This window comes from Electrona antarctica (genome assembly GCF_951216825.1).
Source record: "Electrona antarctica genome assembly, chromosome: 2".
Lineage (NCBI taxonomy): Eukaryota > Metazoa > Chordata > Actinopteri > Myctophiformes > Myctophidae > Electrona > Electrona antarctica.
Window position 1 is genome coordinate 7,104,472 of NC_136807.1, and position 17,390 is coordinate 7,121,861.

The 17,390-nt window shown below is 44.4% G+C and overlaps 1 protein-coding gene across 1 annotated transcript; it reads left to right on the forward strand.

Moving 5' to 3' along the window:
• Nucleotides 1-5,961: 5,961 nt before the first annotated feature.
• nppal (natriuretic peptide A-like) lies at nucleotides 5,962-16,410 on the forward strand (the record flags this gene model as incomplete). The annotated part of the gene is made up of 2 exons (XM_079493647.1): nucleotides 5,962-6,042; nucleotides 16,042-16,410. The coding sequence occupies 2 exons, from the start codon at nucleotides 5,962-5,964 to the stop codon at nucleotides 16,408-16,410; spliced, it is 450 nt and encodes a 149-aa protein (XP_079349773.1).
• Nucleotides 16,411-17,390: the final 980 nt, after the last annotated feature.

The following is a 17,390-nucleotide window of genomic DNA, read 5'->3' on the forward strand; positions in this document are numbered from 1 at the left end:
CGAGACGCTCATGTTCACAAATAGCTATTAGCCTGCCACAAACCATGAGATTGTATAAGTGAATCAGTTCCATTTTGAACGGAACACCGCTGGATACATAAGGAAATAGTATTACACCGTACGTGGCTTGACTATATTATCCTAAATTAAAATTGCCTAGAGGGTCGACTTTGGGTTGATGGTAGGTCGACGGACGGTGGGTCAACGGCAGACGCCACAAACGTAACATATGTACTTGCGAGCCGGAGCCACACCGTCACTCTGAGTCTGATCCCAACCAAACTCGGCACAAACACTGTTCAGGGGTCTGCCATGACAACAGCCTCACCAGGGGACACAGGTGCACTGTTGCTCCAATCAGCACAGCAGGCGGACCAAACTTGGCACACACACTGTTGTGTCCAGTGGTCTCACTGGTCTGGCACGAGAACAGTCACACCAGCGGCCACGTGAGGCCCTCAGGGGTCACGTCAGGGGCCGCAGGTGCATGGTTGCTGCAATCCGCACCAAAGTTGACACTTGTTCAGTGGTCTGGCATGAGAATAGACACAAGTAGCACAACATTGCTCCAGGGAGCGACACAAATACGTTCGAAAGATTCAAGTGGCCCCCGGGTGTCCAGATGTTGTGGTAAGTAAAGATTCAAGTGGCCCCCGGGTGTCCAGATGCTGTGGTAAGTGTGGCTCACATCTGTATTTAATGGATAGCATACTAGGTGTCCGGCGCATTAGCTTACGTTGTCATGGCACCCAGAATTCCACTGGCCCAAGGACCAAATGTCTGTGTCATTATAAGTGATGATAACTGTTACCGCCATTACTGCAACCGCGGCTTTACACCCCCATTTTAGACGTTGTCGTATGACGAACATATATGATCATAGCGTTCTGGGCTTGCAGAGCTGCAATATTCGGCACACAGAGCTTAAATTAGACATTAACCTCTGACAGACCCCTGCCCAATCCCCCTGTCTTCTTACATCCCCATCCTTTCATTGTATACCCCTCCTCCCCATCTCTCCCCTTTCCTCTCTCTCCTCTTACGTCCCTCCTCTCTCAAGAGGGGGGATGAGTTGCCCATGTCAGCCACACTCACTTGTCCTGAGGTGCGGCAGGCGGCTGGGATCATTAGCGGAAATGACTCGTGTGTTGCATACCAGCTCCGATGATAATACTGTCACAGGGAGTGGGGGAGGACAGTGGGGGAGGACAGTGGGGGAGGACAGTGCAACGCTGCACTGATTAGGGATGGCAGCTCACTGTCTCCCCTTTTGCCTGCCGTCTTTTGTCTCACCTTTACCTTGAAACCATTTGACTTTGAACCTCTCTCTCTCTCTCTCTCTGGTAAATACTTACCACTTAAAGGGGCTGCAAAAGTGCAAATGTAGCTTACTGGCCTGCCATGTTTTTTTTTTGTGGCTTTCGCCTTTTTTCGTTTATTGATAGAGGGATAGATGAAAGTAGGCTGACAGGAAATGGGGAGAGAGATGGGGGGGTGACATGCAGTAAAGGCCGTCGGGATCGGGAGTCGAACCCGCGGCACACTGCCAGACTGGATTACCAGCCAAGGTGCCCAGACAGCTACGCCAGCCGCCCCAGGTCGCCTGCCATGTTTTTAAATCAGCCTCAGGTTTTATGTCCCCACGCTTGCATATGGTTAAGAGTGAAAATAGGAGATCTGCAAGTTTACAGTGTGTCACAATGCGATGCGTAGCTTGTGGAGCTGGTATTTATTGTGTTTAGAAGTGTTTAGAAAAGCAAACTTTATTGAAAATAAATATCCTTCCTCACTCTCTCTGTGGTCAATAATGAAGAATTCATTTTATTATCCTTGCAGACGGAAATGACAAAGAAATCTTAATACGGGGGCTATTTTGTGTTAATACGGGAGCCATCTTATCTTGAGCCACTGCAGACCTCTGCTGTCGGAGTCAAATCATTCCTTCCTGTATTGTCATACAATTATCCTATTTCCCTGACAGTGGCGTGCACAGATAGACACTAGGGGGTGCTAGAGCACCCCCTGCCCTTTTGGCAATGTGCCCTTTTGAAAACAAAACAAAAAACAAAACATTTTTTTCTCTTTTTTTTTGATTTTTCAAAAATAGCAGACCTACAAGCTCATAGCGCGCCACTCGGTGGCGCGCTATGAGCTTGTAGATCTGCTATTTTTCAATAGCTAAAGCATAACATAATGCTAACACCAAAAGGGGTTCCCGCCCAAAATGGATTAAGGCAACCGGCCGGTTCCACGCGCTGCACAAGGTGCCCTTTTTTAACTTGAGCACCTGCCCCTCTAAATGTCTGTGCACGCCACTGTTCCCTGAGTTCACAGTTGAGATTTTTCCCAAAGCTCCAGTCTCTTGTACCAAACATGCTGCCAATGTATACCTTGCATCTCTGCTACTTACAAAGTTATCAAAGTAACACAAGACCCTTCAATTTAGTCAATAAACCAATATCCAAGGTAAAACTACTTGTACATTCAGAGAGTTTGGTAGGATTGAACAGAAATTATAGGAAGTTTCAATCTATCTAATAATGAAACGTGGAGAAATGCGGGGCTCCATTCACATGATTGCAGGCAACACAGGCGCTTCTATCAGACACAAGGGGCCCTATTCAGCCATGCCTACTGCGTCGCAGTCCCGCCCCCTTTCATGACGACGCCAGGCCCAGGAAATGAATCCCAATGCATTTTTCCAATAGACATTTCAAAACGTATTTATTTAAAGACCTTATAAGCGTCGTACGAAGCCAACTCTTGTAGTGACCAATCATGACAACACACACAATATTTTGGACCAAACAAATAATTACAAAGAAGAAAAACAACAAAAAAGTGTTGTAACCTGCCGTTTTTTCTACTTTCTAATGTTTCTTTGTTTGGTCCGAAAAATGTTGTTTGTTGTCATGATTTGTCACGGCAAGAGTTGGCTTTGTCCGCGGCGTAAACGTCTTTAAATAAATACTTTCTGAAAAGTCTATGAGGAAAATGAACAGGGATTTATTTTCCGGGTCTCTCGAGGGGGCGGGGCTGCGACGCTCTATACCTACTGGCTATGAGCAGCTTGTTTAGAGGTGCAAAATAACCTGCTGTAGTACTGTACATACAGGCCAACACAAACTGCACAGACACACAACATATACACGGGGGTTGACATCGAAATAACAGCCCATGAGTAAGTGGGGATATAGTGACCTAACTTTTTTTTATGAGCACTTAAATTAACAGCTAATTACTCAAGAGTGGAAGGTGCCCGAGTTGCCCTAGACATATACGTACACAAATGTTTTCCCAGGGACTTGTTGGAGTCACATTGGTGTTCCACCTTTACCAACGCGGGGCAGGCTACGCGCGAGTGTGACCGGCTGTCCCTGCCAAGAGCGGAATGGCGCTTTAGAAAAATGATCTGAAAATAATTTGAAGTCTAAGCGGACGCAGTGTTTCTATTCTTTCCTCCGTGCCTGATGGATATACTAGGTTGTGGGGAATGTCACGCGCTGACAACAGCCGATCTATCTACAAGCAGTAGCGTAGCCAGGAGTTTCATTTTGGGTGGGCAGAATGTCCGTGTTGAGCTTGCAACTAAGTATGGATGCCCCTTTAACGTTCTTGCTGGTGCAGATAGTGGTGGCAGGGGGTCGCCGTGGCCTGCAGGGGCAATGCATCTGATATCTGTCAGGGCCAGGGACGTGCATGCAGAGAGTGTTAGAGGAGGGGCAGGGGCTACAATCAGATTCTAAAAATGTCTTCTACATCCTGACAGTTTTCTGAAAAAGCTTATTTCTATGTCAGTCGTTCTTCAATTTAAAAAAAATAGCAGACCTACAAGCTCGTAGCGCGCCACTCGGTGGCGCGCTATGAGCTTGTAGATCTGCTATTTTTCAATAGCTAAAGCATAACATAATGCTAACACCAAAAGGGGTTCCCGCCCAAAATGGGTTAAGAGGGCACTTTTGGACAAAAATAGCGAAAATAGCAGATCTACAAGCTCACAACGCTTCACGCTGCGACATGGATTTCAAAAGCTATTGCTCCTGAATGCTGCCTTCCCGGTATGGCATGGAAAGGAGTGGCATTTGCATTTCTTCCACCATAGTATATATGCTGCATTCGTGGTCTGGAGAGGGACGTTTTTTTTTTTTTACAGATGGGTAAAAGGGCAGGGGCTTACGCCCCCCTAGTGAGACCCTTCACTGTCGGGTGGAAAGAAGATGTTGGCTTGATGGCCCGGGTATCGGAGGAGACCCGAGGCTTTCTTCACCCTCCCAATGACTGATTGTGGGGGTTAGCAGAGATGGAGTACTTGTAGAGAGGCTGGGGAATTGGCTTTACTGGGACTTGAAGGGGAGAAAATGTTTTTCTTTTGTCTTGAAGGGGCATGTTTTGCACAATAACAGTCTTTTCATTATGTCTGCCCACGATCTCTGTGATTCATACAGTAGGCTACGTTTGTTTACCTCAGTCACTGATACTAAAATCTGATATTTAATTTTTTTCTATGAACCTGTGACTTGACACCCATACTGTTATAAAACGAAAAGAAAAAAAGATTTTGAAAAGAAAAAGAAAAGGGCAGGGGCTGAAGCCCTCTTTGATGTCTATGTGTGCACGTCCCTGTTCAGGGCGCCATGAGCAAGCTGGTGGAGAGGGAGGGGGTGGGGGGGGGGGGGTGGAGGGGGGGGGTGGAGGGGGGGGGGGGGTCACTAAAGATATTTTAATGACACAGAGAGTAGGTCTTGAATGTACGCGGTATGGGGCGTGTATGACTCTGAAAGGCACATTATGCTGTTCAGATGTGCACTGGAATTGATATTATATGCAGCTGTTTCCCTAATTACAAAACTGAACACTTGGACGCGAGAAACAGTGAGGCGTTGTACAGTATTTTCACACGTAAGCTTGTACTGTAGATCTGCTATATTTGGTGTGCAATGCTGTCATACCACAAATTATGAATCAGACTTATGCCATAGATAGACAAAGGAAGGCTCACCATCCAGATATAACGTATTTTACTGTACATACTGTAATTTGATCTTTGTGTTGCCTACAGTATGATGATGATCTCTCTAATTTGATAAGACAGGCCCAACCACTGGCTTCGAATCCCCTCATCACTGCCTCCAGTTTGGCTGATGGTTATGGTACTTTTGGTACTAACCGCGCTGAAAGGGTGGGATTAAGCATACGCTGAAGGTAACCTCGCGTCACCACGCTTTCCACCTCGGAGGAAAGCCTGGGCTTTGTTACAAAATTGCCGTGTGAACCGGTCTGGAGCGGATGATATCGCTATCGTCATGTTGTAGTGTTGTTTTGTAGTCATCAGGCAGGAACAATAATATGGAACTTCCTTTCCCTCAAACCAGAAGAATAACAATAAAAGTTCTCGTAGCCTGCTGCTTTTATTGAGAAAAATCGGTTTGAGGGAAAATGATGATTGTTCCTGCCTGATGATTACAAAACAATACTACAACGATATAATGACGTAGCGATATCATCCGCTCCCGACTGGATCATAAACCCGAAAAGGAATGCTGCCCAGGCTAGTTTAAGCTGAAACTCCTTGCTACACACCCTCAACCGACAGGGACCACAGTACACAGTCAATTGGCAATGACTAGATTGGACACTGGACAGAAAATGAGAATGACAAAAATCATAATTTTTGGATTTCACAATCCAATCCATAGGACTTTTTTTTATCCATAGGACAGTTGATAAACTAAGTATACTGACAGCTCTCCATTTCCTCCATGACTCCCTCAACGGCAAAATAGACACACTCAGGGCCATGACTCCAGTTAATGGAGCATAGATGTCACTCATTACAAGCATTTAATGCATTCAAGTTCAAGGCAGCGGACTGCAGACCGAAGGTGCCGTGGAATCAGCTCATGCTGATGAGGAATCATTAAGACCTTATAGACACTCCTATATTAATTAGGTCACGTTACGATGACTCGGTGTGACATGGATATGGACCTCGTTTGGAAAGACTTCAGAGTGGACAGCCTTATGCAAACCCCACGTGGGAATGTGAGTGATTGAGAGAGGGAGAGAGAGAGAGAGAAAGAGAGAATGTGTGTGTATGTGTGTGTGTGTGTGTGTGTGTGTGTGTGTGTGTGTGTGCGTGCGTGCGTGCGTCCGTGCGTGCGTGTGTGTGTGTGTGTCTGCGTGCGTGCGTGCGTGCGTGCGTGCGTGCGTGCGTGCGTGCGTTGCATGTAAACCTGTGTGTTTGTAAATAGCAGATTGTCAAAGTTTCATAATAAAGTGACAAATCCCTTAGTGGAATTATTTAGGAACACCGTTTTAAAAATAGCATGAACTAAGACTAAATATATGCAACCAGGTCCCTGACACACTGAAATAGCCTTATCTCTCTAAAGGTGACACTAGAGAGGTCACATTTAGACCATGGGTATGCTAGTCCTTCCACGGGGGCGGGGCGGGGGGGGGGGGGGGGGGGCATGATGTAATGCTGTTGGGGTTCAGCCAAGCTCGGTTCGGAGCAGGAACAGCAAGAGGACATCTGGATATCGTTGCTGACGGGCAGCAACATTGTATCTCCAACTGTTTATGTTTTGTTTTGTTTTCTTCTTTTTCTGCCCTACTTTGACATAATACACTGTCTGGCACACAAATGTAGCAAAAATAGCTGATCTACAAGCAACGCAGCACAATGCGACACGTTGTGAGCTTGTAGATCTCCTATTTTAGATTTGTTTTTAAAGGATGTGAAAGTGAAAGTGTCTGTGGGTTTTATATTGTACAAATGAAACAACAAAGAGCTTGTGAATAATGGATCCATTGGAACAATTTCTTTTTTTTTTTTCATTTCCTGAAAAGTAAGATGTCCACTGTTTCCCACCCGACGAGTGACGATATCTGGACTATCACAGGACCTGAATTCACCAGCTGTTGAGTTTCCAAATTGCAGAATTTCATCCCTGCTTCTCAGGCTCTACATCCTGTCTCTCTCGCTGCACTGTATTGTCTCGCAAATAAATACAAAATTAAAAAACAAACCGTAATGACAATGTGGAGGGACAGCGTTAGCAGGTTAATTTCTGGGTCACCTGGGAACATGGATGAGTAACGATCTCTCATTGTAGTGCTTTTGAGTATAAGGCACTTAACCCCCAACCTGCTCCCTCCAGCAGGCTTTTGTGGCAATAATGTGAAGCCGAGAAGAACAATGCAGAGAATAACGCAGAGCAAAATCAAGCATGTTGAGCAACAGCCTTTGGAAAATATCAAACTTGTGACACACTGATAATTTACACCCAATCCAATTCAGTTCTTTGTTTATTTAATATTGCAACAGAAATAGCACTGTAGTCCCTTGTCTACTTTCTCTTCACTTTGTTTTTGGAAAAACAAAAACAAAAACTTGAATAAAATATAGAAATAAGAAGAGCCACGAGTATATCACTGCCATCCACTCGCTAACCTTAAGACCTTGCTCATGACGGCTGAGTGAGTCAAATGCAGTATTCGTCAGTAGGAAATTAATGATTAAAGAGTACAAGTGAATAAATACACTTGGATGTTTGCTTTCTATAAATATCCAGCCCTGCGTGCTGTCTTTCAAATATCCTGTCTATGCTGGCAGGTTAACAATTTAACAAAAGGTTTGCCTAATTGTTTCTGTCTAGTGCTATTTTTGGCAAAGTGGTTAATGGTTAGCTAAATGTGTAAAAAGTGCTGCAAACTGGAGAAAGAAAGAAAGAAGAAAGAAAGAAAGAAACTGTTGAATTTGTGCTTCATAATAGCAAAGGTTAAAGGACCACTTCACCACTTTTCAACCTATCTTCATATAATAGGTCCTCACTAATAATCATGATAAAACGGCACGATTTTTTTCTACTCAGTCTGTGTCTCATAGGAGGGCTGTGGGCAGTTTAGAAACCGCCTTCCAGTGACAGCATCATTTGGCAGATTATTTTTTAAACAAGATTTATTTACAAAAATGTTTAGATTTTCATTATCGTGAGAACGATGGCTTCCATTTTCGCATTGCAACTTTTCAGGACTAGAAAGCCTGCAGTTTATATTACATCGATGATGTCACTGGAAGACGGTTTCTGAACTGCCCACAGCCCTCCTATGGGACACAGACCGAGTAGAAAGAAATTGCGCCATTTTTTCATGATTATTAGTGAGGACCTATTATATGAAGATAGGTTGAAAAGTGGTCCTTTAAGACTTGCATACTTTGGATGATTACTTCATACTGAGGTCAGAAAATTCCTCAAATACAAAGATTAGACAACTGTATGCTAGTCTTGTCCATGAATTATGAATAATAGTCAGTGACAAATAACTTCTACAATAGCTTTAGTCCAGACAGACACCCATTTCCTCGTAATCTTTGGAAGTAATTAATTTAAAGTGAGGCTGGGACAAAATGCTTTAAAGTAGTGTTTTAAGTCTCACATAGAGGGCATTGTGAGGTTGTGCTTTAAATGGGCAGACAGTGAAACGAGCATAGCGTGGTGCTGTTGTTCCGTTTCAGCATTGTCTTGGTGATAAGCTAATCTAACGTGCGGAGGAAGTGCAGGAACAGTGCTGACAGAACGACTTAGTTGGGAACATCTGTGACTGACTGTCCGTCTCTCTGTCCCATCGCTTATCGGGTGTCACATTCTCGACATACTGCCACGCATCATGTCGGAAGTGTTGGAGAACAAGGGTTTGGGTCGAAGTATCAACGAATGTGTCATAAACGCGATATAGTTGTTGTCATGTAACATGTTGTCACTAAGCATATTTTTACAGTCATAGTGGTGAAGAAATCATTTCATAACTCAAGCTATGGCTTTTGTCAAACATTATCAACGTTTGCTCCTTTCTAAAAAGAGCCACACTGCCAGCAACCAAATCAAGCAGCCACACCGGCCAGGAACCAAATCAAGCAACCTTGGGCTACTTCCGGTGAGGCGTGTAGATGGGCTCAAAGACACATTGTTAATTTAAATATTAAATTAAATCACTTGCCTGTCATGTTCCTGATTAGTGTAAATATGCTTTTGTGATGTTATTTTTAGCCCATTGACTGACTCATCTGTTGGTGAGTCCAGGGCCATCTAATGAAGTCTATGTACTTGATACGAGATACAGTGTTTGTCTATGTACAGTACTTGATACGTGATATAGCTTGTTGTCCTTACATGTTCATTATTGATACGAGATGCATCTGTTAAGAGGTCGCCAGTGTGGTCATCCATATTCTTATACTGTCACGTTTCTATGTCTCATATCTTCTTGTCACGTCATATGTCCAGCACCAGCACTATATGTATTCCCTGACTGTGTATAAACTTGAATTTGTGGTGTGATGGGGCACGGTGGTGCCCATACCCGAGGCGGGGTTGGCGAAAGGGCCTTTCTGTGTGTAGATTGCATGTTCTCCTCACGTCCCCTAGGGTAGGTAGCACCCTCACAAAAAACATGCAGTAATCCTGGTCTCTAAACTACCTCCCCCTGGCCAGCCGGGGCGCCTGATGGAGGGGAAAGGAACTGGTCGGAATAACGTGTTCCTTCCACGTGCTACGTCCGGCTGGAGAAGCTCTCCCCTGTCAGGTGAAAAGAAGCAGCATGGACTCCTCATGCATAGAAGGAAGCATGAGGTCAGTCCGCTGCCTCCCCAAGTTGGCAGAGGAAGTGTAATGCCCAGGATTACATTAGATAATTGACACTGGGTGAAAAAATGGGTTGCAAAATCATGGGATAAAAAAAATTAGGAAAACAAATAAATGTCGCATGATACTGTGTCTGTGTCACGTCCTTGTTCTCCCAGGCCCACCAGCTTTACCTAAGGAATACTTCAGCTGAATCGTCACACACTACCCAGCCTGTTAGAGCCAGACGAGGGTCTTCTAATCTAGATCACAACAGTAGCTTCACAAAGTTGACATCACTACTGACCATTTTTAAAAGCATACCATAATAGCCTACTTTTCCTGGAAGCCATTGGTTTCCATACATTTTTGCTCCAGTATGAAAAACAAAAACAAAACAATTTGCAGAGAGTTAAAACGTTCTTGAGGGTTTTTGTCTAGTTACATTCATTGTTACGGTTACATTTGAATGCTTTTTGTTGCTTTTTACTCATTTTTCTCCCCAACTAGAGCCTCCATCCTAGTCCTCCCACCCAACACTCCTCACTGACTGTGCTGTAGGAGTACGTGCAGTGACAAACATCATCCTCCCCGCCCTGCAGCTTCCCTCCCTCCAACACAGTCAGGACAATTGTGTTCATTATAGACGCTCGACAAAGCCGGCTGTGCACAGCGGTGGATTCAAACACCTATATCAGGGGTCCTCAACTAGAAATGCTGAAGGTCCACTAATAATTCTTTTTTAAAGACTAAGGTCCGGTCCCATGAGCGCGGCGCGGGCCACGCAGCGGCCAGCGGAGAGCAGGGCTCTATGGCTGTTTAGTACAGTCACACCAAGGCAAGCTTATACAAATCGGTTCCCCTCCCCAACCAACCAATACTGGGGTGCAGAGTATGGAAATAGAATGTTTCACAAATATTCACAGCAAATGAGAGGTATTGTGTTGAGGCACAAAGAACACTTTTATTTTCAAGTTTAAAAAAAAAAAAAAAAAAAAGATTTGTCCAGGGTCCACAGAGAGGTGGTCCACGGTCCGGTCGTGGACCACGGTCCGCCTATTGACGCTCGACAAAGCGTGCACGGCGGTGGATTCGAACCCCTATAGACTCCGTGGTGGCCTATAATATGTCTTCCCTAACTGATACAAATGGCAGGAAAGCCAAGGGACAGACAGCATTATGTGAGGTGAAGGAGAGAATGTGTGGCAGGATAACCTAGGTCAGATACGTGATATCCCAGAGACAGGGACACCATCTCTGGGCTCCTCTTATGTATGCTTATTTGCATGAAGAGTGCCCTAACTTCAACAGAAGAGGTCCAGAGGGCAAATGATGAGTGATTAGCCCTGTGCTGAGCTGAGAGAACAGCGCAGAGGTGGAGACAGACTAATTGACGTTTCGCCAGATTCTCAGTCTCAATGGGCTTTCATGCCAAATTGACTCTGCCTTGTGGGCAGCATGGAGGGAGCAGAGAACTTTTCTTCCTGGCTAGACAAGTTCTATGAACTTGACTTCAGACGCCACCAGCTACTCTGCTGTCGGGAAGAAACCACCTAACTCCAAAATAAAATGTTCATTTTCCAGGAAATGAAAAATATAAAATTTTCAGGAAATTAAGAAAACCTTGTATTTAGAAAACAAAGCAATACTGCCTCCTCAAAGTTGGTGTTGCGACTTTATAAACGTATAAAGTAGTAAACTAGCTTAGCAGACAGTTCAATGGAGTCAAGAGGTTTTGTCCAAAGTGTTTTTACTACTTTCCATTGGTTCAATATATTTTCGAAACAACACACAGACGAAAAGGGTGTTCAATAGCACTAATTTATGTAAAAAAAAATAATAATAATAACTAAAACCTCAAAAATTGAGTTAGTGGTTTCCTCCCGACAGCAACGATATGAATGTGGCTCTTTGGGTAAAAAGTTAATTTCAGTTGTTTGCTTCTCTATTGCTTGCGTTCTCACTATGTCAATTTTATGTGGCCTGTTCCAGAGCTAGTATTCCAAACTGCTGGGATTTTCCTTTTTATTGGCTTCACTCCACGCTCCACTAGCTCCTCCTCCATTGATCTTTTTGTGATCATGTAACTATTCCGACATGTTACAATCATTCCAATTACCTTCTACATTTATTTCGGCGCCACTAAACGGCCGGTTACATCACGTGACCTTTCATACCAGCGAACTGTCACAGGGATGAAGAATGTGTGAGGCGCCTTGCCGTCAGTTCCCCTCCATTAAAGACTCTAATTAGAACATCAGGGCCTCATCATCTAAACGACAAAGCCTGCTGGACCTGAACAGAGGTCGCTGAACTTTTAACACGAGAGAGGAAATATATAGCCTAGGTTAGTCTGACGTCAGACGACCAATCTATATTAAATTATTTTGACCTGAGATCAGATTCTAAAAATATCTTCTACATCCTGACAGTTTTCTGTAAAAGCTATATGTTTCTATGTCAGTCGTTCTTCGATTTTTCTAAAATAGCAGATCTACAAGCTCATAGCGCACCACCGAGTGGCGCGCTACGAGCTTGTAGATCTGCTATTTTTCAATAGCTAAAGCATAACATAATGCTAACATTATGGGTTCCCGGCCAAAATGGTTTAAACCTCGAAAGACTGTGAGAAACATTATTAGGACCTACAAAAAAAAATAGAAGATATGGAAATATGGCATAGATATTGTGGAAGTGGTCATCATGCAGGCCACAATTTGAGGTGGGGAGGCAAAAGTGGGCGTCTTTCCACCAAAAAAGGAAACAATTTTGGACAACATTTTCTGTAATTTGACATAATGCAAAGACGTTGTGGGATGATTTAAAAACATCACGTCATTGTAGCTCAGTAATCTCTAATGTTTTTGCTCCAATGTACACCGAGTGTGTGTTACGGAAGTAAAGAACTTTCAACCTTTGAACCTTGTGTTGTGATTATCGAACGTGAAACACTTCACACCACCTTTCTTCAAAAAGAGATACATCTGGTCTGCTTCACCCAAACCTTTGAATTGGCATAAATTCAATGCCAAAACGAGGAGTGAGACCACCGTACAATGCAAAATGTGTGCGTGTGTGTGTGTGTGTGTGTGTGTGTGTGTGTGTGTGTGTGTCTGTGTGTGTGTGTGTGTGTGTGTGTGTGTGTGTGTGTGTGTGTGTGTGTGCGTGTGTGTGCGTGTGTGTGTACGTCTGTAATGCGTGCCCACCGACTTCAAATTCGACACACGCGTTCCACACCACCGTTGTCCAGAACCAGAACAAAAGTCTCTGCCTAGATCTCTATATATGGAGCTGGCCTGACATCTGCATAGACTCCGTATTTGGGCATGCCTGACAAATAACTCCATATACTGTATGGGCATAAAAGGGACGGTTACAGACATAATAACTGGGTGGGGCATTAATTTCCAACTTGCATCGTTCCAAGTAGGCCAGTGCCCAACGGGCACCGCCCTAGTCTCCATAAAACACCACAACAGCAGGCTATAGCTACATTTAGACTTGTGTCATTACCATGTATGATACTGAGTCACTGATTCATCTTTTAAGCCTGTCTTTTTGTAGCTGTAAACAATGACAGTGCAAAGAAAGGTGCAGTATGAAAACAGGCAGTGTGAGACCAGACCTCTCACATTTGACTTCTTCAAAGAGATAGTTACAAATTCCTATCAAATATAAACAAAGTTAACTTTAAATGACGTCAGGGGCAGTGAAGATGCGCCCCAGACCAGTCAACACAAACAAGGACCTGCAGTAGCCAACTGGTTATGTAACGTTAGACCACATGATGACCCCAACATCCCCAGTTCGTCTGGGAGAGGCCTATCTATATTGCATCATGCCATCCTTAAAGTAAGTAAGTACACCCCCTGGACATGACGCTAGTATGTCGCAGGTGACTTACCCCCAATACAACCCTGAGTGTCAAGCAGGGAGACATTGGGTCCCATTTTTAGAGTCTTTGGTATGACCCGGCCGGGGATTGAACCCCGACCTCCCAGACTCAGGGCGGACACTCTAACCACAAGGCCACTGAGCTGGTCCATCCTTAAAGGCTACAGTAATATTAACATTGTGTCACCAGGCTTTCCACCTTGGAGGAAAGCCTGCAAAGCCTGGTCTGTGTTACTAAATCGCTGTGGGATCCGGTCGGGAGCGGATGTTAACTTAAACGTCATGTTGTAGTCACTGATTTGTAGTCATCAGGCAGGAAACCACAACCAGAATAAGGACTACCCAAAATAATTACCCCACTATCATAATTTTAGGGCCATAAGTGACTACAACAAGTTACCATGGAATCAACTCCTGACCGGATCATAATCCTACAGTAATATCACCAGCATTCATTTAAAGCTTCAATCTGGAAATTGTTTGATTTCATGAAATGTTTCAGCCAAATCTGTATGGCAGAGTATAGAGCGTCGCAGTCCCGCCTCCTACCCTGGACCAGGAAATTAAACCCAATGCATTATTCTCATAGACATTTCTTAAAGTATTTATTTAAAGACGGTTACGCCGCGGACAAAGCCAACTCGAGTCGTGACAACTCATGACAACACAAACAATATTTTGGACCAAACAAATAATTAGAAAGAAGAAAAAAACGGCAGGTTACAACACTTTTTTTGTTGTTTTTCTTCTTTGTAATTATTTGTTTGGTCCAAAATATTGTTTGTGTTGTCATGAGTTGTCACGACTCGAGTTGGCTTTGTCCGCGACGTAACCGTCTTTAAATAAATACTTTAAGAAATGTCTATGAGAATAATGCATTGGGTTTCATTTCCTGGTCCAGGGTAGGAGGCGGGACTGCGACGCTCTATAGTACAGTAGTATTAGCACATCTACAGTGGTTGAAGACAGTGGTGGTCTCCCTACTCTGGTTGACAAATAAGTAGTGCTCCCTGAAGACTAGTAGTGCAATAAGTGGACATGGGACATCCCGTGGGTCCTCTGCCCCAGCCAAGAGCGGCATGTGGTTCCCTGCCTGGAACCACACCACCACAGTCCCAGGCACAGGCACCCAACGGCCAGGCAGGGACCAGGGGCTACACCCTGGGGACCTCTGCCCGGGGGAGGGCGCCCACACCCGGCCATGCACTATACCAACGGACTCCGGGGCGCACTTCCAGGGGGACCCAAGCACCGTGGGTCCCCGAGTGCCAACAGGGATCTTAGAAGCATCTTAGAAGAGTGGTAGAAGTTTGGATTCCCACATGGGGGCCGGCCCGGCCGGGCCATGCAGGATACAGGGGTTTGATTGAATCCCGGGACATGAAAGTACTTCCCACAGATTACAACCACACACGGAGATTTTGAAAACATGACCAATGGCCAAAAAACTCCCATATCTACTGGGCGAAGTACAACAATGTGCAAACACAGCAGCAAGATTCGTGAGTTGCTGTGATAGGAGAAGGATATCAAATGGAACACAACCACCCTAAAGACTAATCATTGTGTATATTCCTGCACTATACCTGCATCCAGTGATCTTGGTACATAGAAATTGAACTATTGAAGATTCTGACTTTCAAATGTACATCATTTTTGTTTTGATTGTATTGCTGTATTGTTGTATTGTGCTTTCTGCTTTGGCAATGTAAACGTATGTTTTCTCATGCCAATAAAGCCCTTTGAATTGAATTGAAAGTGGGGTCTGAGGAGGGGGGGGGGGGGGGTCCCCACTCCCAGCTAGATAGTTGGGAAACTGTAACTGTAAGGTCTGTAACTCTGGGGGTCTGTCTGTGGCCCTATAGATAAATGAATGCATAACAAACTGGGGGGTCGTTGAATTTAAAGAGTCTGAGAACCAAAACCACCATTTACAATACAGTATGTAGTGTGCACTTCACTCGCTCCTGGGTGTAATTGGGTCTATATAATCTAATAGCCCTCTCCTCTCTTGGCGTCAGTGGCATCAAAGCGTATGTCAATTGAGGTGGAGCTTTGAGTGGAATTAATTAACTCCACTTTACTTCCACCCACGCGGTCTCTCCACATTAGTCACGCTCCGTTCTTCTTCCCAGAGCCTCCATCCTGACGACACCAGGTTTAGGTGTGCGTGTATAAAACCGCACCTGGTGACGTCCAAGAGTCCAAAAAGAGACACTTTAGAACTAGAAGGAGCGACGACTTGCGCCCATTCCACAGACAGACCGAGAGCAGCGAGGCAAAAACCTGCACACAGACATGATTTCAAATATCTCTTTTTGCTGTTTCCCTGTGCTTTTATTACTTAATTTAGCTGGAGCCAAACCCTTGTCAGACCTTCAGGTGAGACGGTGCAACATGCGCGATCATTTGCATTGCTGTCTTAAATATTTGCAATGGGCTATTTAGCCCACTTTTCACTTTATACCATCTACTTTAATGTTTGCCTTTACTTTTAACTTTAATCTTTTATATTTACCAGAGTTTGCAACAGCTTCTGGAAGAGGATGAGCGTAATAACGTCCCGTTCTACGCCTCGGAGGAGGAGATGGGGATGGATGCGGAGCCGAGGAAGAACAACGTGAACGCCGAGGAGAAGTCGGTGTTCGACGTCGCAGCGGCGGCGGAGGATGAGGGACAGCATCACCGTCAGCGGTGGGAGACTGCAGCCGGCGACGACGCCGCGAACTCGGCGCTGGCGCCGGGGAAGGAGAACCTCCTCGCCCGGATCCTCAAGGACCTCGCGCGGACGTCCAAGCGCTCCTGGAGCCGCTACAAGAAGGGAGGCATGAGGAGCTGCTTCGGCGTCCGGTTAGAGAGGATCGGCTCCTTCAGCGGGCTGGGATGCTGAAGTTGAGAGGTAAGCGTGCATGGAAACCGGTGATGTGATCACCTCGGTTTTGTGATTGATTGATTGATTGATTGATTGATTGATTGATTGACTGATTTATTGTTTCTCTAGAAATTAGCTTTTTATCTCCATGCTCGATTATTTGTAAATTGTAATCAAGTTTACATTTAACTTTAAGTGCAACTAAATGGAACCAAACGGACCCATAACCAGTCCATTAAGGGTTCAATTTGTTGTCTCCTCTGTGGTTTTATTAAGCTGTTTGATAATATTTTCTTCTTTTTACATTTCTACCCAAATAATAACGATAAAGACGACACCGCCACCCCTTTGCGGGGTGCAGTGAAGACAATGCACTCGTCCCAGACCCCTTTCTCGTGTTCTAACCGATGTATATGGTTCTCAACAGGTGTGAGTGGATGGAGATGGATGCGATGGACGGACGAACGAACTTGCTACCCAACCCTGGAACTCCACTGAAAAGGACTGACTAACTAAAACAGCATTAAACTGAGAGTTTACAAATGGCAGTAGACTGGCGGGGGTTGTTTTAGTGTCTGTGGTTTGCTTATGGACATTGTTTTCCTCATTCAGAATACAGAAATATGATATCCATTTGAACAATAATCACGGGCTGCTCTTCTTGGTATTATTATGTAAAGTATGTATGTATGTATTTATTTATTTATCTTTTCTTGTAGACAAGGCAAGGCATAGAATTATAATAGAATAATGTTAAATAAAATATTTTGCATAATATGTGACTTTTGATTAAACCGCTTGGTGTTCATGAATTTTAGTTAACGATGCACTGGAATTCCAACTGAAAATAACTTATATCTGTAACTATAATGAACTAGCGCCTATGATATCTACCTTTCTAGCATTTAAACTCAATTAACTTACATTTCTGATAAAGTAACGCGTTTATATACGTTAGGAATAAGCCAGGTTGAAATGTATGATTCCGTTTCGTGTCG